The 22,492-nt window shown below is 44.2% G+C and overlaps 1 protein-coding gene and 1 long non-coding RNA gene across 2 annotated transcripts in view; both read right to left on the bottom strand.

Annotated features, from left to right (window-relative positions):
• Positions 1 to 2,766: 2,766 nt before the first annotated feature.
• On the bottom strand, positions 2,767 to 4,605 carry LOC125689073 (uncharacterized). The gene is made up of 2 exons (XR_007375012.1): positions 4,521 to 4,605; positions 2,767 to 3,412 (listed from the first exon to the last, which is right to left on the bottom strand). It is a non-coding gene; the product is annotated as an uncharacterized LOC125689073 (long non-coding RNA).
• Positions 4,606 to 5,738: 1,133 nt separating this feature from the next.
• Positions 5,739 to 22,492, bottom strand: part of SPRED2 (sprouty related EVH1 domain containing 2) — a 50,918-nt gene continuing 34,164 nt past the window's right edge. The window contains exons 5-6 of the mRNA XM_048935870.1: positions 9,803 to 9,952; positions 5,739 to 9,218 (exon numbers count right to left, since the gene is read on the bottom strand). Of these exons, the coding sequence (XP_048791827.1) occupies positions 8,568 to 9,218; positions 9,803 to 9,952 (801 nt within the window). The 3' untranslated portion in view covers positions 5,739 to 8,567. The remainder of the gene's footprint in view (positions 9,219 to 9,802; positions 9,953 to 22,492) is intronic.

The following is a 22,492-nucleotide window of genomic DNA, read 5'->3' on the forward strand; positions in this document are numbered from 1 at the left end:
ACAGTGCAGGATAATAAATCTCTTTTTATGGGCTGAAGCTGACATTATTGCGTCTAGTGTCTTCCTGATGGGAATGAAGGAGGAAGAAAGACTGCTGAAAGTTTGCCTTAGGGAGTCACCAGGCAACAGGGCACTTTGGGTGCCAGACCCTGAGGTGCTGCCAGTTAAACCCTGCAAATCCCAGGAGACAAATCCTGGCTCCCCTTACATGTACAGTAGGTGGGGTTTTTTTTGGTTTTTTTTTTTTTTTTTTTTTTTTTGCCACTGACTTAAGCACAGCCAGGATTTTACACCAGGCACCTGGAGAATGGAAACTGCTGGCACCCAAACGGCTGCTCCTCTCCAGTCTTCTCCTACTTGATTCCAAATGGACTCCATGCCTGGGGAAGAACAACTGCAGTACTGCAGATGTGTTGTGTGCTGGAGCTTTTAAATTAAATAGACTTGACTTTTCTTGCAACCTCCCCTGCACATCACAGCCCTGCAGAGCTCAGTGCAAAGTCAGGAGTAAGTGTGAGGACTTTGCTCACGCTGAGGACTTCGTTCCCAGGCGCGTGGTGCTTTTGGCCCCAGGTGGCAGCACAGCTGTTTCAGCTCTATTGCAGACACTGTATCTAAACGGTACGGCTGGCACCCTTGCAAAGGGGCACTTGTCTCGCCAAACGGGCTGCCCCAACCCCTCCATGTCGCTCTCTCACTCACCAAAAGGCACACAGATGACTCGCAGCCCAGTCATCGGCCCCAGAGCAGCAGATCTGCTGACCGTTCAGCTCACAGCTCTGAAATCACAGCACAGCAGACACTCCTCTGAGCTCCATCCTGCAGCTATTCCTGTTTCTGCTTTGGAAGTCTTCCCATGTCTGTGGCTGGCTCAACCACTTAATGGGGTCCTGGGGTTTTTCCCAAGATGAGGACGCTCACTGAAGGCTATTCACTAAGCGAACAGAGAAATCCTGCAGTGATACCCAATACTTGGGGCCACTGCACTGAAAACCCCATTCATTGTTGCCAAGCCACCAGGGGCAGCCACACAGCTGCAGTTTTACCTGCTTATTTGTTTATTTAATGAGTAACTGTCACTTTTTAGCTCGGTAATGTCAGATTTCTGCTCCAAAAGGATACGCACACACTCACACGCGTGTATACATTTCCTGCTTGGCAGGCTGAGCCACAGTGCAGGTCTGAATGCCTCTCTCAGAAGCACAGAGCACCACACAGACACAAACACTGCTGGGGGTACCCTCAGCTCAAACATCACAGCCCTATCGATGCACCACTGTGAGCCTGGGGTATCATTTAGGAACCCTTAAAAAGAAAGAAAAAAAAGCTGGTCATATTTCCATTTGTATTTCATATCTGGGATGCACCACATGTCCTGCGTCTGCATTCAGTCCTAGCCTGTACCCGATCTTTTTTAGCTACTCCGAGTTTTCTGAAGCAAATTTATTGGCATTTGAATTTCGCAGTGCTGAGACTCACGAACAAAAGCAGCAGAGTGTTTCTTCTTCTGGCTGCGCACGTAAAAATGCTCTCTGTTTTAAGTTTTGGCCAGAACGCCTGCAAAATGTGGTTGGAAGTTATACTTTCTAACCTGGCTTTTATCATCACTCTCAGGAAGCTGTAAAGAGTAAGCACTTTTAAAGTGAAATCACTTGAGTTCAGTAGTTCTGGAACCTGGCTTTTAAGGTTGGAAATGGCCCTCAAGGGCACGAGGACATTAATGCTTCAAATTTTAAAAGTGTCTGAGCTTTTGGTTTCTGAATCAAGTCAGAGCCTACACAAACTGAGCACAGGAAACCTCAGATGCAGAGATAAAGTACATTTGGGAAACTATCAAACTAGACAGTTGAAGATCAAAGCTCTCACAGTTTGCTATATCGTGTTCTCTGGCCCTGTTGTCTTTTCATGAAATTGAAATTTCACATCAGTATCAGCACCACACTTACACAAAGGAATTGAGAGTGTGAAGAACCAGAAAAATGCTTATTTCAGGTGGAAAGCCTGATGCTAGCCTTGTCATTTCCCTTAAAGCAGGTGCTGGCCAATTCTGCAGCTTATCACAACATAGCCTTAGATATGCGGAAAAAGAAATGTCAGTTCATATTACACTCTCTAATTAAGAATTCTGTGCAAGCATTAAGCTTAATGCTGTGTATGACTTGATAATTTGTTAGCTATCCCTGCATTTGCATTGATTCTAGCTTCTCTGTACAGCGATATGAGCTCTTAACATCAGTGACTCCCTGTGTCACTATGAGATGCATTATGCCCCTGATAGATGAATTAAATATTGTCTGTATGATTTTCTCTGTTCTGCACCATCTCAAAGTACACATCAGTGTATGGAGAGGTAACTGCATGGACAGAAAATCATACAACAGTGTAGGTTGGAGGGGACCTCAAAGGTCACTGAGCTCCAACCCCTTGCCACGGGCAGCTCTGCCAACCACTAGATGAGGCTGCCAGGGTCCCATCCAACTGGCCTTGAACAATAGGGTGCATTACAGCTCTCAGAAGCCTTCCTCTTCTCACAGCTCACTGCTGCGAGATCCTGTCTCACACGACGTTAAGCAGCAGGCTTGAAATCTCACAGTAGACAAACCAAAGTCTGTCAGCCCTTCCTAAATGAATTTACAAGTGGGGAATGGGAGAATGAGATGAATGGCATGGGATGGTTGTGCACGAGTGCAGGGAAGCAACTGAAAATATTTGTGGAGATCTAAGCACACCAGCCCAAAAATACACACATACTTTCCACTATTTAAATATCTTGTCTCTGGGTGGAAGCCAAGCATTTTTCTATTTATTTCCACTTATACCACCGAGATACAAAAGAATTTAATCCCTTCATTTAGTATGTTAAGAAAACAGCAGAAGGCTGAGCATCCTGGAAAAGGACAAGGTGTTAGGAGGATGCTAACTCATCGAGCATCCAGTGCTGAAGGAACGAAAGCATTTCCGGTTGCTGCTAGCTCTCTCTCTCTCAATGGAGATGTGAAAAGGCTGCATTTGGTCCTTGTAAGAAGCCAAGTTCCGCCTGTGATAAGCATTAGGAACACATGCAGCGATACCTCTTGTTTCCAGCCTTCCTGACAGCTACTTGCAATTTGCATTTCTAAGCGGAATTAGCAGAGGAAGGAGATTTACACATTCCACGCTGGTGGGGACCGTTTGGCTTGAGCTCCTTGCAGAGAGGCTCCTGTAGAAGCCCAAACCTCCAGTTAACCTTCAGTCAGAGGGCGAGAGTAACAGGAGAGCTGACCCGTAGCTGAAGACCGTGGACTTGTGCTAAGGGCAGTCTGGCTTCAGGCCACCAGCTCCCCACGTGCCATTATACAAGTCATTCAAACTCTTGGTCTTTACCCATCTTCACAGGGGTTGAATCCATTTGTCTGACTTACATCACTGCTGTCTGAGCAGAAAAGATTAAGCAAATCTTTTTTACTGATTGACCAGTGAGCCCATCTCATGCAAAAACTGTGCTTCTGAGATCAAGGCAAGGCAGCTATAGTCACTCTTAAGAAACACTCACCAATGCTATCGTTGTGTCTTACAGGAAAACAGCTGTCACAGCTGGAGAGACCAGAGCTAGTTATGCTCATAGCTACCCTCTGTTCCCCATGTAATTCCTCCACCCATCCTCATCAACTTGCTACTCGTGGCTAATGCCAAGCTGGTCCTCCTTCCTGATCTGAGACTGCTTTTATGAGGCAAGGCTTGTCACAGTTACTTACAGTCACTGACAGCACAGCCAAGAAAACCCGTGCCTCTCTCTAATTTCAAAGACTGCAAGGACAGAAATTCACACTACTGTAATAATGCCAGTCTGATACCAAGGATGCCTCTGCAGAAGAAAGGCACAGAGAGGAACTGGGTCTGTACAGCTCCTGACACTAGCAAGAGAAAAAGGAGAGGGAGGTGTGGTCTGATTAGGGTAAAGGAAGCAACACATTTGGTATCAAGTCAGTGTGAAGTTGCTTTACTCTGAAATGCCAAACCACCTTTGGCAATGCCTAAAACTCAGCCTAGGAGAGAGATTATTCTAAAAATGTAATTTGTAGCTAAATGGATTTCTCTCAGACCCATGAAATATTCACATTTGTTTCACATGATTACAAACTTGCAGGACTGCAGCCTCCCCACATGCCACCTCATTGGCTGCCTCCAATAGGTTGTTGGCCTTCCCTAGCGCCTTGTATCTTGCCAAAACTTGTATTTTCCAGCAATCTCAGGGTCCAAACATACTGTTTACTGGTTCAGCTTAGAAATCCCTAGACCTCTTTAACACACAGACAAGTCTGAGAAAAGACATTGCAGGCTGCAAGCAGATACAGGGACTATCCAGGCCTTCTGCAGGACTAGCTGAATGTGAAATGACAGAGGACAGAGTTGTAATGCTATAATGTGATGGAAAGTACAGCAATAGAAGCAGGGTGGCCCAACCCTAGGCTGCAGCAAACAAGAACCAGCCCAAACACAGTAGCTGCAGACACAGAAACAGAGGAACAAAACCAGCTTACCTTTAGAAGGTCTCCAAATAAGCAGGATCTCCAGAGAGACCCTCACCTCCATTGCCAACCCTTAATGAGGTCTGGGAAGGGGTGGATCTTGGCTCCACTCCTGGTCACTCAGATACATTGCAAACACCTGAGCTCCCCTGGGAGGCCCTGCCTTCCCTCCAGGTGATCAATCAGTCAGGCCATGATTCAGCATTTTTGCTACAGGAGCTGAAGGCTTCCTGCCCTAATTTGTCAAGATAGCATAATGAACTGTAAGAGCAGGCTGTCAGGGTCACTTTGCCAGCCATTTATTTGCAGGCAGAGCTAATGCCAAGTCAGGCTGCATGATTCTGTGTGCCGTGGAGGCCTCCCTAAGCCAAACAAGAGGCCCGCGCTGCATGTTTCTCCACAGGGCTGCAAGGTTTAGGTGCATGGCTAAACTTTGCTTTGTAAGAAAAAAGCAAATATAAATATCCTAACTTGTATCATGAACAGGTTGCCCAAGTAGGTTGTGGATGCCCCATCCCTGGAGACATTCAAGGGCAGGCTGGTTGGTGACCCTGCACACAGCAGGGGGTTGAAACTAGATGATCATTATGGCCTTTTTCAACCCAAGCCATTCTATGATTCTGGGACCATATATCTACAGAAATACATAAATATAAAGCAGAAGCGGACTCGGAATCTCAGCAGAGCTGTGACAGATTCAACCATAAGGCGACTTATGTGACTGGAAAGCCACAGGCAGGGCTGGAGATCCCATTGGAAACAGCTGCAATAAAATCAGGTATACTCACTGTTTTTCCCCAGTTTCTGAGTCGATCAGCTGCAGCTTGGTGTCCTCTGGTCCGTGTAACTGAGTGACTCCTCTTCCATCCTTCAGTGTCGATGCCCCCTAAGGCAGGTGGAGCTGCCTGGGATGCCTATAGAGCCTCCTGCCAGCCCACACCAAGCAGCTCTTGGTGCATTCAGCCTCTGTGTGGCGGGCTGGGATACGAGATGTGCTTCTCGATCCCTGCAGGGCTCCCCAGAAATGTTCAGACCGTTTTGCAAACACATTTGGGAGCCAACATGGCCATGCAGCCCCCTCCCTCACCCAGGGGCGAGGTGTGAGGAGAAAGGACTGAAAATCCTGTGCTGTCACAGCCCAGCTCTTCATGGCTGCTGGGTAGGCCGACCCACAGGCCGCCCTCCCAACATCACAGAGAACACCTGAAAAACACCCCCACACCGAAGGCATCGTTTTGATATGATGTATTTGTATTTACATGGTACATTTTAAAGCAATAGCTACACGGATCATACATATTAGAAACAATAAAAAAAGAAGTTAAGAACTAAAATGTACATCATACACTTGTATATATATTTTTTACACAGAGGTAAAAAGGCTTATAAAAATCAATACAACAGGGTTTTAACTTTTAGTATATAGATACAATAATGATGAGGCTTCAGGCACTTTAATTTGTTAATGTGAGCGATAGCTTGAAAAAAAAAAAAAACAAACATTTTTCATGACAGAAAACAAATTTGGTTAATGTTTCGTTACCACAGATACAAAAATAAAATCTGAATAATTTCTCTCGAATGATTGATGTCAGTATTGCAAAGCTGACTGGGAGAACGCTACACACTGTTCAGCAGCAGTGTGGAAAGTAAGGAGGAATATTTACAAAAAACACCCATTTCTATCATTGTGCCCTTACACCACTGCCTTCACAAACCCAAGAACGCACGCGGCGAAAATCTACAAGTATTACAAAAACCCAACAGGAAAAGAGGGAGGAAGAAGGAGGGAGGAAAAACTGGAAAAAAAAAAAAAAATAATAAGGGAGGGTTTTTTTTTTTAATGATTATTTTTTATTTTTATTTTCAGACATACGGAAAGGCTTGGAGTATGTCTACTTTACTTAAATAAATAGGGGCACTTCAAGACCGGACAAAAAACTGTAAGATCTTTTTTGTAGTGTTGTGCTTTATAGAGAGAAGATCTTACAGATGTTTGTTTACATGAAACAACTCGGAGAACAGAAATAAAAGGAAAAGGTTGTTCCATAAAATTGTTTTCGAGGCTGGCTTGATGTTTACTAGACACCATTGAGAGATTTGTCAACTGCTATTAGGCACAAAATATTTATATTTCATTCAGCAAACCCAGACACATCACCGAGTGTGTAACACTCCATCCCTTTTGCATTATCATTCTTTTTCTTTTCCAACCAAAAGATCCCCAGCGACTGCTACAAATTAAGCCTACCGAACTCTATAGTGTATAAGCACGTTGCATACTTTGTTCATGGTTTACTAAAAAGCTGTGATTAACTCTCAGAGGAACCGTTGGGACATTCCACCAAGACAAAATGGCAAGCGTTCCTTTTACATTTATTTGGCAAAAAAAAAAAGAAAAAAGAAACAAAATCCTCTCTTTTAAGACTGATGTCAATGTGCAATAGAGGGAGGGAAAGGACATGCGCTCACTGGCAATTTACTGCAGAAAGAAATTATGGCAGGAACAGCAGTGCCAGCTTTGACAAGCCAATCCCTAGCTGCCTCAAAGTATTCAGATTGTACTATGCTAGTTAGAGCTCACTGCGCTAAATCATTTTATTTTTAATAAAAATTATTTGGCTATTCCTGTAATATATTAGAAAAATACTCTTTTTTTTCCAGCTAATTACAAGCCTTGTACACAAGACAACATGACATTTAAAAAAAATTAAAGTAATTTTATCCCACTGTATGCACCTTATGCATCCACTTGATAAATCTGGGTGGTGAACTAGGGAGGGGAAAGTGAGGGAGACGCTTCGGTCTGGCTCCTGCAAAGACTCCTGTGATTAATCCTATACAAAGAATTACATAAATGCTGGTTGCATATGCATTACATTGGACATCTGTAAGCATCCGGAGAATCAGAACCGTAGGTCAGGAAATGAAAGTGGTGGTTAACATCCTGGCTTTTGATTTTCAATACCTGTTTAGACTGCTAAACGTAGTTTCTACCGTGAACACACGTGTTGTGGTGCTCACATATTATACAGGAAAAAATAAACACTATTTTCCATATAATCCACCACTTAATGCAGCATTTCCCCAGAATTGCCATGGATTACAATAGTGCTTTTGACATTGCATTGTTAATAATTCTTTGCATAACAACAATTTTCCTCATCTGGAACTGTAGTGTTTTATACTCAAATCATTACATGGCTGTCTAAAGAAAAAGTTCCCTTCTTTTGGGCAGAACTCTGAAAACAGAGTTTTATTTTTCCAAAGTTATTTAGGGAAAAAAGAAAACACTAAAATGTAAAGTTTCCCTTTCAAGTAGTGGTCTGAAATGATTACAGGTAAGGAGAACTACCAGATTCTCAATGGTTATGTGACTATGGTAACTGAGCTTCGCTTTCTGTTCGTAGAGCTTTAAGAACAGAGAAATAATTTAAGATGTTTGCTGAAGGAAATGACGATGGACTCTAGAAGAGAAACTGCAGCTTACATGGCTATTTTGGCTTTGGAAAACAGAACAAAAAAACAAAACAAAAGAAAACCAGTGACAGAAATACTGTGTTGTGGTACAAGTTTGTTACTAGCACACCTTCCATACACACAATAACTTGACAGCAAGTTAAAATATCTTCCAAGTGAGATCTCGTTCACTACGCCACCCCGCTTAGAGAAATGCCAAAACTTGCTGGCACACCGATGGTACCGCGCGAGCAGAGGCAAGACGGACACAACCTGGAGATGTTCTACAATCCACCACCATTTAAAGCAGTTCTTAAACTCGTTTTAACTGAAAAAATAATATAAACATGTACAAGACAGTCTGTTTGATTACAGATTAATAATACAAAAGTCTATGCTGTACGTTAGTTAGTTAGAACACTTGATGAGCAAATCAATGCAGTGTGAGCCCCAGACGATCGAACGTAAAATGATCCAAACTGGTGGTTTCTGGATGCTGCTGGGCACAGTGGCTGCATCAAAATAAGTGATCTCAATGCTCCAAAACCAATGTGTTCCCCGAACTACAGGAAAAACATAACACACCGAACTCATTTGTAGTCATCCAGCAGCTTTGTGTTTTCCACCACAGCACCTGCACATGACCCCACAGTGGTAACAAGCCCGAAGCGGCAAGTAACAGCACATACATGGAGCAATGAAAGACAAGGCGATAAGGGCCATCCACCGGAGGCAAAACATTTCATCACTGGTGTCACACGAACAAGGATCTGTAAAGTCTCCTTCCGGATCGGACATACAGTGATAGAGCATAGTGTCTGCACACCACATACAGCTCACTCGATGGATGCAAGTCTTGATGCGGTCAGGAGCATCCTGGCATTGACCCCGTTTGTTCTCCTCATGATTGAACATGTCCCTGCAGTACACGCACCGTGACCTCTCACCATCCTCCTTCCGTCTGGGCTTGAATTTGACAGGTTGAGTCTTTATCACAGCACCCTTGATATCTTCACCCAGGTCAAAGTCTGAGTTGTCTACGTAAGGATAAGTGTACTCGTGTTTTGAGGACTCGCTTTTGGCAAAACGTACGTAGGAGTCCACGTCATCAGGATCGAAGTTCTTTCCTCGTGCTGGAGCATGGCGATAGTCCTCATATCCAGTCATCCAAATCTTCTCCCGAGGATTGATGCGCACTATTTCCTCATCGTCATCTGGAAAGTTGACGTGCCGGTAGGATCGTGGTACTGACTGTAGAAGCAGGGACGGAGATAAAGAGGGAGAAAAGATTAATAAGCTGTTTGCACGTAGAATCACAGAATTATGGAATGGCTTGGTTGGAAGGGACCTTAAAGATCACCTAGTTCCAACCCGCCTGCTGAGGGCAGGGCTGCCCCTCACCAGCTCAGGCTGCTCAAGGCCCCATCCGACCTGGCCTTGAACACCTCCAGGGATCTGGGGGCATCCACAGCCTCTCTGGGCAATGTGTCAGCACCTCACCACCCTCTGACAAAGAGATCTTCCCCTAATTTAAATCTCCCTTTCGTTTAAAACGATTCCCCCTTGTCCTATCACTATCAGACCATGTAAAAAGTAATTCTTCCTCCTAACTATAAGCTCCTTGTAAGTTCTGAAAAGACCTAACATTTTAAAGTCAGTGTAAACATGTATTTATTTTAATAATTAAATGCCACTTAAAACTAAAGCTGGCAGAGGAGGAGAAAGGAGTGGGGATTTTCTGAGTGTTTTTGGTGGTGGGGAGCCATACGCTATGTGGACTTGTCTAACTATGATTGAGACAGCCCCTTGTGTGCCAACAGTGAGTAGTGCCTTACTTGTTCTAGATGGTAGTGGTCAGAGCTGTAATGGTCATGAAGGTGCCCACGAGTGCAAATTCTTCGATTTTCGCAGGATGCTGGAGATGCCAGAGTTCGCACAGGCTGTTCCCTTTTCTGAGAGGAGTTGGAGGAGCTATCTGTTGCATTCTGTAAGAAATGGAAAGGGGAAAAAGCTTGTAATATGTCCAACTGTTACAGCACGCAGTCTTAAAAGAGATGTTTTGCTACTCACTGACTTTGCACACACCTGTGATATTGGCAACACCTGACAGTAGGCAGCTTTCACAGGTTTCACATAAAACTCTTGAAAGAAGCAGGTTTGTTGCCAGGCCATAAAACACATTGCCACACACATGGAAAAATTAAGTGTACCATAGCCCACCAGTGACATATTCACCAACACCACTCATATGCAGTTGGCACATTATTTGTTGTACTAGGCACTGCGTGGTGGTGAATGTTCACACTGGAAGCTACCTCTGAAGCACATATTTAAACTCCTTCAAATGATGCTGTCATTTACTTCCTGATGTGCACTCAGGACTGCAGAAATCCTGGTTCTTTTTTAAGCCTTCCAGAGTCAAAAAACTTCTTTCAGCATTCTTCTCCAAATGGTGAATTCCAGTTCATTGTAGGCAACTTAAATACTCAGCTTTCCTGTAAAAGTTTTAGGGCTTTTCTTCTCCTTTTGTTGCTAATCTTTAATGTACAATGAACGTTACCTGTATTTTTATACATTGCTACCTCACTTTCTTTAGGTTAGTTAATTGCATTGCTCCACAGCAATGATTATGAAAAGGTGAAACACCGTGTAGTAATGTGGTGTTGCCAATTCGTGCAGCTTCTTAACACGTTTATTTCTCTTCCTGCAGAAATGCACAGCAGGATAACCCAGTCTTAGCCATCCCCTCTTCACAGCCCTTTCTTCCCATCAACATCTGCCTCTGACATGCATCAAGATAGATGGTGTATAAAACAGGAGGCATTATTTTTGGATGCAACCTTTGTATTCTCCTTACGATATCCAGACGTTCAGGCCCATTAATTCCTTTCATTGATGGTTAGACTTTTTCACATTACCACAAATATCGAAGGACAGCTGTTAAATGAACATCCCCTTGATGGCTCCTTTTGCCCATGGGTACAACTGACAGAAAAGCTGTGACATGACATGTTCCAAAAATACTGGTGCCACAAACAAAGAAAAATCTCCAACCCCCTTCAACTAACAACCCATGCTGCAGCTAAGGCAAGCCCAACAGAGAGGTTTCCATTTGCCACAACATTAGGTGGAGACACAAACTCAACAGGGGAAGGTGGTTGTATCAACAATGGCAGAAGACTGGTTTTTCCTGAAAAACCTTCTCTCTTGATCAAGAATGCACTCTCTAAATATTATTTTTCAATGAATCGTACTAAACACGTCTCTTAATCCAAGAAGACAAGAACAGCCACTGTGGCTATTTGTTTATTCTCAAAACAACGCTTTGCAAGATGCTGCCCAAACGTGAACACACCTTAAAGCATTACAACACAAAATATTAGTCGACCCACTTTGACTCGTATAGCACTGAACTGCCACCTTGTTTTGTTGAAAGCAAATACACAGATCTGTTTGCAGTGTGGTGTGAAGTCAGACTGTGTTATCTGAGAAGTAAAACAAGCAGGATGAGTTTTGAACGGCTGACCCACCTTTTGTGAACCTACTTTTAATCCATGTGAGATTGTTGCGGTTTTTTTTTCCCCCCAATTATTTTACAATCAAGTATTTAGAATCAGAACAAGCCTTAAGTTATACTAACAACACCTATAAAGTGCAACTGCACTGGTGTTCAGTTTTTTTCTTTTAATGGTTTCATCATCCCAGTCCTCATCTCTTACTAGATGCAGGCACTTCACACCTGGGGTTTAAGCTAAGTTTTGTGCCTGTAACTTCAAGCCCTAATATATCTAGCACTTTCTGGGGACACTTGAAGACAAAATTAGCAGCTTCTACAGGCAAGTTCTTCAAAATAATATCAAGCTTCCAGGCTATTTTGAAAACCTTTGAAGAGTTAGGATTTAGTAACAAGAGCCCTCTCCTACAAGTACTTTTCTGCAGCACTGCATGTGGTGCAGACCTGGATGCAGAGCTTCAATTTCAGCTTAGAACAGAAAGCCAAATACCTGTATTGCGGGCAGTTTTGCCTTGTAGCACAATCTCAAAGTTAAACTTTGACTGTCATGAGCCAAAAAGGAAGAAGTATTTAGCATGGTGCCATGCCAGCAGGACCCTTCACCTTCAGTGGAAATGCAGGCGAGCCCTGCTGGGACAAGCCTTCGTGGGTATGCTCCAACTACATTGTGGGTGCTCATGGTGAACACAAAGAAGCCTGGGAAACTCACTCATCTGGAGTAGGTGGCATACATTGGCCTGCAACCCTCTTGCTCTGCTAGATGGAAAGAAGTCCCAAACTGGATGTAACTGCTGTTACAATCTTAGAGGGACAGCTGGGGGCTATAACCAGCCAACACAAAGTGTGCTGTTTGCTGAATGCACACATGACTCCACAAGGAAAGCCATATTTCTGCAAGAGGCAATTGGAAGAAAGGCTGGAGCAATTTTTATCGTGCTGGATCCTTATCTACCCTTTGCTCCACGCCTTCATCTCCTTCAGAGCCAGCAGGGCAACTGAGCCTCTCCTTCACATGTGTCAACATGGCTACAAAACCTGTTTGCAGCATACCAAAGAGGCTGCGGCTCAGGCCTCTGCTTTAACCATATTAAAAATTGCTTCATTTCCACATTCAGTGTCCTCAGATTTGAGGGGCAGTGTGCCAATGCAAACACTTGCTCTGAGCACCAATAAAGGTAGAAAGTAAGATATCCAAGTCTAATTCTCTGCTCGCTCTTCCATAAAAAAGTCTGTGCTGCCTTCAGGTTGACAAGGCTGAAGGCAACTGGTTGCAGGGTTGCAGCATGATGCTAAAACCTTCTCATGACAGTGAAGTTATTCAGAGGAGTAAAAATGAAAGCTGACCCTGAAAACTTGCTTAAGAACCTTATGATGCTAGAGGATCAGATGTTAAACAACAACAACACACTCTAATTACCACTAATACGCAATCTGATGGGAACATCTTGATCTGCCATGTACAATGATGTACTCTAAAATAACTATTGCTGCTGAGAAAAGAGGTCTCAGGGTTAAAACAAGCAGCTCTATGACAGAGAGCTCATCAGCAGATTTAAAGAAAAAATACAAGTGCCAGCACTGAAATCTTCATAAGGGTATTTCCACCATGGCAAAGCTCCCATGGCAATCAACAGGACAATCAGAGGTTTCTGAATACGGGCTAACTAGTGAGGTTGGCTCTCTCCACCTTGGAAAAGAGATAATGGAAGGAAATGTGAAGATAGGAAGGAAGAACTCTATAGAATCATGGCTCCCATGTGGAAGGGGAGTAGGAAGTGATTATTATTCTTGTATCCTTTGGAAGAGAACACAAGGCACTTGGAACGTGCTCAGACAAGGTTCAAACAGAAGCAAGGACTTGAGATAAATCCCATAATGCGGTTCAAGAAGCCATACAGAAGCTCTCAGAAGAAAGCAACTAAGAATCAAAGGTATGACACTCAAGCCCCAAAAGCTGTGGTGCTCAACCACATTACTACTATGGTTACTACTCAACTGCAACTGAATCTGAACTTGGTGACTGCTAAAAGTCAGACTCAACCTCAAGGAAAAGTGGAAGCAGAAAACAATTCCTGTGCCATACAACACAACTGTGTTGGCTAGCATTTTCTGCTACCACCACAGCAGTGAAAATTTTGGGGAAGATGACAAAAGGGAAGACATCAGAGGTTTACTGCAGGTCACCCAAATATAACACACTTGCTTACAGGAATAAATCTAAAAAGCACACAGTCTCTAGAGTCAGGCTATTTCACTGATGGAAAAGCATGTCCAAACCATTGGTTTCTAAGACAAACACTGTCTTCCTCTAAAGCCTGCTGAAACCAATCTGGCTCCACTGTTTTTTGAGAGAGAGAGAAAAAACTATTGAAAACATGCCCAGTAGTCACAGAAGAGGAATGAACCCAAACCTAAAGCACTTGGAACAGCGAGTCCACAAAGAAACGCCGTTTCAACATGCCCTCGATGCTCAATTAGCGAATTCTGTGCAGCACATACTGCAGTTTTGTGATTGCTATGGCGGCTGCAAAGTCTTGTGGTTTTGCTGCTCGGATAACAAAATCATTAATCATGGCCATAATAGTAATTTTATAAAACCCACACTACACATTTCCTTCTGCAAGTGAGCTGAATGTATCTGAGCGAGCACACGTACCGCATGTGTGATACGGCTGCTTTGAGAAAAAAACACTGCATTTCTACATGCAAATGGTTGCACTGTAATCATTAAAACAAAAGAAAAAAAGTGTCCCTGGCCCCTGTTTCCCTCTCACAATTTAAGAAGTGACTCATTCAATTTAAAAAACCTAGTCATTAGTGCAGAAGATTATGTTAATAATTTACTGCAGTTTACTTCTCATTTAAATGGATTTGTTACACAAGAACAGCCGGCTAATCAGGTGCCTAAGTAATATTCTGAGATAAGTATCGATCATAAAAAATGATGAGAAATAAGAAGAAGCTTCCCTCTTTCCCAGCTACTGATCTGGATGAAAGGATCACCTTTCCTCCAAGGGCTTCACCGAACAGTTTTGTTCATACAGTGCAATATCCAGGGTGACCAGGAAAAAGAGTGGTTCATCTCCAAATTATGAAGCAGCTCATCAGAAATCAGTTGCCTGAGGGAATTTATGGGAGCTGCTGCTTGCAGCTTCCACAAATGCTGTCAGCCAGCTACAGCAAGTTTGCTGTTAAGAATAATTGCTGGTCAAACAAGATGGTTTGTTCTTTCCGTAGGATTTTTACAGCTACATGAGATGGAGAAGGTGATGGGGAATAGAAGCATCACAATGTTGAACATGTCATTTTGCAAGTAATGGCTCTGATCTGTGCCAGCCTGGCCTTTCTGAAGCATGAGCTGTCTGTGAGCTAACCTGTTCTCTATTGCACACGCTGCTCTGCAGCAGGTCTGCTGGCTGAATCATCCCCACCTGAAGGGTTCTCAATGCAGCCCACGTGGAAACACAGAACGTGGTGGGTCTCATCTTCACCAAGGCAGACACTTCTGCAGCATAACCTCCCCACGGCTGCTCCTGCTTTCATTGTGAGAAGCCTGTGTGTGCTAAAGGGGAGCCACTTGCTGTCTCACATCATCCCCAGGAAAAGAAGCCCCACTTGGTCACCAAATCACAGCTTGAAGATGAGCCTGGAAAACAGGGAAGCATCCTGCTGTTTGCCTGCTCTGCCCATGTACAACTGCTCGGGAGCCCCAGCACCAGTGTGCACAGCCCTCCTCATTCACTGGAAAAAGGGAAAACACAGCTGCACTATCACTACGGAAAGGAAAAATGATAAAAGTCCGTGGGGTGGTAAAGAGAGCCAATGCTACAGACCTGTGCTTGAAGCTGAGGTTTATCTGCAGAGCCTCTGCTGTTTATGAACTTTGTGAAGAGGAAGTCTGAGAGCTATTTTGGACACACAGTAAAGAAACTTCCACCTTTCCAAAGAGATTAAGATAAAATATGGTCTCTCAGAACTCCCTCAGCCTAATCTTGCAAGACCAATTCTTTCCTCTCCCTTCTAGCTTTCAGTCGTAAGCCTGAAGAGACACAGCACTTCTGAGCGTCACAGAGAGGAGAAGATCAAAACTCTCAGCTCCCATCTCAACGCCTACTGCTCTCTATTCAAGAGAGTTAGAAAAAGATTTCATGCTTTCCATTCACTGGATGTGCCCTGTGTATTTAGGGCAGATGCTCTACTACTATCTTTATTTTTTTTTATTTTTTTTTAAACTTTCATGCTTATGGCGCTCGGTGCCAGAAACATCCCGGTGGCTGTGCTGCCTTAAGTCAGCAAAACTTGGAGGAGCATTTACAAGGACTCTGTGCACGAGATCATCTCTGTTAAGCTTGTGCTAAAGCCGCTCTTGGCATCGCCGGTCAGCTCGGCATGCTCCACAGATGTGGCTTAGCAGCTCGCTGCAAGGCTTGAAGTGAACCCATGAGAATCAGACACGGCTAAAACGATACATCAAGCAATCAGATGTGCTGTGGGGGAAACCTTGGAGAGATTTTTGCATTTAGCTGCTCGCCAGTGATACGAGGCACCCGACACAGCTCTGCAAAGGCGGGCATTTGAAAGCCTGCGGAAGCTCGGGGAAGACTGCAGCCACGCAGCATCCACAGGACATCTCCTTCCTGTATGAAATCTCTCACCTTGCCCTTACTCCACCACTGGGCTGATGTACCTTGTCATGTCTTTGCATCGGGTACTCTGAAGGGAAATGCAGAACGTGACAAGAGAAAAGCTCAGCTCAAGGCAGCCCTGTCTCACAGCAGGGCGCGGACCTGGACAGAGCAGATCACTGCCTTGGTACATTACTGTGCAGGTCCCAGTTCCTCCCTGAAGTTTTCTGTTTTTGACATACTTGCTCTCAGCATGGCTGCCATTAATTAGGGAAGCGCTGGCTCCCCATTTCCAGGTGCTAAGAGGGAACTTTTCACACTCAGCACTGCCAAAAAGGTTTTCATTCAGAAGACTGATGTGGATGCTAGGAAATAAAGGAATGAAGCTCGGCTGGCAGGTGTTGAGCAATGCACACAGAGGATGGCAAGAGCCTGTGCAGCTCTAGGGGCAGCCAGGAACAGATGGCTCCACATAACTCAGCACTGAGTTCCAGCTCCTCCGTGCAGAAACTCCCAGGCAGGGGGAAAATAAGGCTGGGGAATGGGGAGATGCTGACGAAAACGAGATTAGCTGCAAGAACTGGAGCCTCCAGTCCATCATTCACATCTTTGCTATGTACAGATGAAACGCTGCAACCTCCAAGTTCATAGGCACACTGCTCCTGTATAATACACTCGGATGCAAATAGAGAGGAAAAACAGTTGAGTGCAGACTTCCCATAGCAGACTCATATGATATTTTAAGAAGTCAGTTAGGGGTCATTTATTCACACAGTTCTGAGCATCCACGTTATTTTAGCTGGAATCCATCACTAAAATAGAACCCAACAGCTGATGCAAACTTTAAAAACACCCTCTTCACATGCACTGTAAAAATGTCAGGCTCTGCTTAAAAATGCAGTGGCACTTACTGACTTCTGCCTTCCCTCTCCTCTTGCAGTCAGAACCAGAGACAGATGAACTGCCCGCCGTAATCACTTCTGATTTAATTTTCATAAAATATTTACAAGACACAGGGAAAGCAGACCCTTGGCAGAACACATTAGGCAGGTGAGGGGAGGGAACACAGCTATTTAGATGCAGTTGTTTATAATGCATCTCTGCGCTGGGCAGAGCTCCACAATGAGCTCCCAAGGCTTTTGCATTCTCAGTTAAAACCAGCACAAGCCTGGGAGTGTGGGCAGCATCATGCTGCAGGATTTTGGTCAACTGGAGGATTTTCTTTGATATTTATTTAAAAGGGGCAGACTGTCGCTTTAAAGGAACAATCATTCTTGGAGCCTCATGTAAGAGCACATTGCATCGTTTAGCTTTCCCAAACTCCTCCTTCCTCTCTGCAAGCTATCCAAGAACATGAAATAAAGAAATAAATAAAATCAGAGGACAAAACCAAATTATGGTTAGACTTAGCAAAACTTGGGTGCATGCTCCAAGTGGCCTGAACTCTCCACACCGATTTGTTTTTTTCTCTTTATTTTTTGCCCATACCCATTACATGAAACGGTGGGATTCCAACCCAATCTGCCTGTGTTCAAAACACAGTGTGTGGAAATCACAGCCCCTCTCCCAAAGAGTGGTGCTGAGATCCCCATCAGCCCCACTCAGCCACCAGTACAAAAGTGCCTGGAGAAGCAAAGTGTGGGGACTGCCACCAGGTGCTCAGGGGGAGTTGTGTGGCTGTTTTACACCAGCTGCTTTGCAGAGCATCACACATCCAGTGGCAGTGCAGGATTGACATGAGCATGGTACCGGAGGTCTTGTAGCTGCATAAGAAGCCAAGAGCTTCTCTGGCCCTGCAGGAGTGAAACCACTGGAAAACGATCAATTTTTTTTTGTGGGAAAACAGTTCTGGGGTCACTTCCCTGTGCTGGCAAACAGGAGGGGCCTCACATTGCTCTGCCAGCTTTGCAGCAGCCAGCTGGAGCTGCATTCCTGGCAGTGGTTTTGGGTATGATGCTCAAGTTTTGGGGAACCAAATGTGATTCCTTTGGGCTTCTTGCTTCAAATTGAGTCCCTCACCTATGCTCCCCTACACAGTGCTGAAGAAACGCCTGGGGAACCAAAGCTGAACAAAAAGCAAGGCCAAAATCAAAGGCCACAGACTCATTTCGTAAAGTGATGCAAAATCTTCCCTTTAAGTGTCTGCTTCACCCTGAAAATGGCAGAGCACTGAAGGGAAACAGAAGTGACCCAGATGTGGTGCAGGTTGGGCTGTTTGTGTGCTCCTGTGCCCAAAGGTCAAACCTCACCACACTCGCTGCCCTTCTGGATGGCACAGCAGCCTGCACACTTCTCCTTCACTTCTTGGGAGAATTAGAAGGGAACGTGCTCATAAACAGCTTCACACTTCAACTCATCACATAGCTGCAGTATATTACCACGCCAAGCCAAATTATTTTTTTGGAAGACAAACACTCAGCTAGCTGAATGCAAGTGCAAAGCGGTGCTGCAATACGCTCAGAGCAAGAACTCATTAGCTACAAACTACAGCTGGCAGAGCACCGCTCCATTCACCTTCAGACAACAAATCCTACAGGCAGGTTGCTGATACCCTTCCTGTCCAGAAGCCTCCAAGGACTGTATGTTACAAGGAAACAGGCTTTTGGAAGCTGGGAGATCACTTAAATGAAGGCAAGGCTGGTAATGTACAACACAAGAATTAAAGTGAGGATAATACTGAAAGAACTGGCACGCTTAACTATGCCACCCCATCATCACTAAGCATGGGGAAAAGAAGAAAAAGTGCTAAAAACAGAAAGAAACAAAAAATTTCCTCTGCATCACTGGAGCAAGGGAAAAGGAGCAAATTGAACACAAGGATCCCCAGCCGGTGCACAAACTGTAACACAAGTTCTGGCAGGATGCAGCTATAAGGAAACTTCCATTGTAGCAGAAGATCAGATTTCAGTTTCCTGCAGGATCGCAGGATATATCCCAATCCCACTGCAGAACCAACTGTGTTTGTATATGGGAATGGGATGGAGCCAGAAAACACACCATAAAAACAGAACTTAGAACAAAGATTGCAACAAGAGGAGTTGCTTACCCTCAGCAAAGCAGTTTGACACTTCCACATCACCACTCTAATTAGCTACACAGAGAACTACAGGACAGCAAGGCTCAAGGGAGCGCGACACAGATATTATCTGCTTAATAATCTGCTGCTGAACAACAGATGCTGTTTGCCAGTCTTCACGCACACACCCCAGATAGCAGGGGCTGTGAGCAGGCCATAATTCACTGAAGGGACTGCTTCCTCCAGCCAGAACTGCTGGAGCAACAGGTCACCTTGCAAGGGACCTGGGAGACTGTAGACTGTGGGGGAAAGCAACCAGCATGATAGGGGTTGAGAAAAAGAGGAGAAAAAGAAAAAAAAAGGAGAGAAAAAAGGAGAAAATTGTTTTAAAGACTCAGTGCGTTTGAGAATTGCACTGAACTGCATTTTTTCTGGTCTCAGAATGCTTTACCCCTTAGAGATTGACCTGAGAGCAAGAAGTAATACAATAAATACAATAAGGCAATGCAGAAATTGAGAAGTCCTCTGTCTCCCTTCTTTCAAAGGAAGCAAAGCTTCAAACCTATCCACTGCTTATCTCTCCCATCAGCTCACCTAAGCTCCTCATTCACATACTGTGAACCTGCAAGATATGTAAGAATAAACAGATTTTATGTACAGTGTATCTTGACAACTTCTGTGAGGCAGGCAATCATCACTCCTGTGGCTTTGAATGACTTAGGAAAACAGCAGCTGCCCTTCCAGGTGACATCTCTGTCTCAGGGACAATTGTATCCAATCACTGTAGTAAGCAGAACTTGCTTTATTTGTATAATAATTAGAAATAAATGGGTTAATTTCCAGTATCACTTAAAAGAAACTGGAGAATCTGAAGGGGGGAAGCACACCGCTATAAAGTCCTGCCAACCAGAGAAAAACTTCCCACTTGATTCTCCCTACTGAAAACCTCTTTGAATGTTACTGTTCCCATTGACCAACATAAACTCATCCAGACAAAGTCAACTTGAGGAAAAGAGGCGGGAAAAATGTTGTGGTGAGGTGGAGGTCAGCCCCTTCTTTCAGGTTAACAGCAATAGGATGACAGAGAATGGCTTTAAGTTGTGCCAGGGGAGGCTGAGGTTGGATATTAGGAAACATTTTTTCTCAGAATGAGTGGTAATTCATTGGAACAGCTGCCCTGGGAAATGGTGGAGTCACCATCCCTGGAATTTTTCAAGAAAAAGGCAGGCATGGCGCTGAAGGACATGGGTTAGTGGGCATGGTGGGGATGTATTGATGGTTGGACTTGATGACCTTAGCGGTCTTCTCCAAACTACGTATTCTATGGTTCTATGTATTTTTTCATCTCAGTTGGAATAGCTGTGCTTTACAACACCAGCTCCAGGTCCAGAGGATGTGGTTAGGAGCACTGAACCCTTCTGTTATCTGGGCATTGCTAAGCAAGAATACCACAGGTAATGCCTCCTGACTCTATTGTTGTGACGGGTCCCCAGTCGCTTTGCTTGGTCTTACGGAGCAATCAATGCTGCTTTGCTTGCAGTGACAACCTAAGCACTGCACCCCACCAGTACCATCCAGAGCTCTGCTCCTCCAAGAGTAGCTTTTCCTTGATTTTACCATATCTCAGCCTAAGAAAAAAGGAAATTGCAGGCTCTTGCTGCTTCTTAATCCCAAGTGCAAACCCATGAAGGAAATAAAATGCACAAGTATAGCCATCCAAAGTAACTGGGCTGGGTCTCTACGTATGTACTTTAAAGAAAATGAGCTGCAGTCGTTCTTTAAAAGAACCATCTGAATATGAAACGACCAAGCCAGCAAGAAAAGTTAGATTTAGTGTTTATCTAACTAACATAAATCTTATAAATTTTAATAGTGAGGCTGTAACACACTTGAGGCCCACATGGGAGATGAAAGTAGGGAAAAGGTTTCATGGAAAGGCAGCAGGGAGAAATCTGTTTTTTTAATTATGAAACCAGAAGAGATGCGAGGAGGGCTGTAACGTTAACATCTGCCACAACCCGTACCGCCAGCATCGCGTCTGTCCCAGCAATGAACGCCAGCAGCATCCAAGCTGTGGGACAGCTTCCTGGCTCCAGCATCCCTGAGCAACAGGGGAACATCTCTGTGTCGAGAAAGGGCTGTGAGGGGTGTGGGATGGCCCTGAATACATGGCTTTGTGGGGGAAGTCTGAGTCTGGAGATTGTGGGTATGGATCCTAGCAGCAGGATGCCAGCTATCTACGGGAGGGAAAACAATGGGTAAACTTGGTAGCAGCAAGGTGTGTCCAGGTCCCCTGAGTGAAAAAAGAGAGCATCTGCCCTGTTCTGCTTCTGGAGAAAGAAGGCAAGCAAGCTTTTAGCCATGATCCTGGAAATCTGCAAGAGAAGCAGTGGATTGAGTCCAGATGTCAATGAACCAAAGCCTGTAGCTCAGCTACACTTTTCTAGATCACATCTCCACCATCTGCAAAAAACTCTGAATGTCCCACTTTCAACAAAGGATTTCTAAAATTACTGTTAATTGCAGGAAACAGCTACCACTGTAACATGATTGTGAAACTTAGCAAGGTTGGTTTTCTTTGTGTTTTTGGGGTTTTTTTTCCTCTCATTCCTGTTAAGCCAAAAGAGGACTGCAGCCATTTTTAGGTTCCTAAAGCAGAGAGGACACAGGAGCCATCGTTCCTCTGCCAGTGGGAGTCTTGTCTTTAGTACTAAAGCAGGCACACTGCTGCCCTTTTATCTGAAAAACACATGAGCAGCAATTCAGTTGCACTGGCCATAGGGTTTCAGAATGAACACCTCTGTTTTTTTGGATGGCTTACTAAAAAGAGACTGTTTCAGGCACTCTGCAGACTCTGGAAGACATTGACCTTTCTTTCCTTGGACTCACTTCACATTTTTCATTTCATGGTCATGTGGGATTATTATCTGTAATTGAAAGTAAAAGTGTAGATTAAGGAAAAAATCTGCAGAAGAACTCAATTATACAGCAAATTCTGTGGCCGAGGAACTAGAGAATCATTCGATCCTTATTAAATGGTATTTGCAAAGTGAATGTTAATTAAAGAAGTCTGAAGATGCAGGCTGGATGGATGAAGACAAATCTCAGCCCGCTGCAAAGACAATGCTTCCCCCAGCAGGGACGGAGCGGATGGCTAGTCTTACTCAGATTGCATCTCTTGAGAAGACGATTTATAACGTACAAGACAGGAGAAATTTATTTGCTAACATATGGAAAACATTTATGGGCTCTACTGAGGATCTGGAATTAAAGAAACACAACTACATATTGTTAAACTTCTAAATGGAGATTTCAGTTCAGAAATTAGCGTTTTCCCCCCAAAGTCAGTGACATTTATTCCACAGACCTC

This window comes from Lagopus muta, chromosome 2 (genome assembly GCF_023343835.1).
Source record: "Lagopus muta isolate bLagMut1 chromosome 2, bLagMut1 primary, whole genome shotgun sequence".
Lineage (NCBI taxonomy): Eukaryota > Metazoa > Chordata > Aves > Galliformes > Phasianidae > Lagopus > Lagopus muta.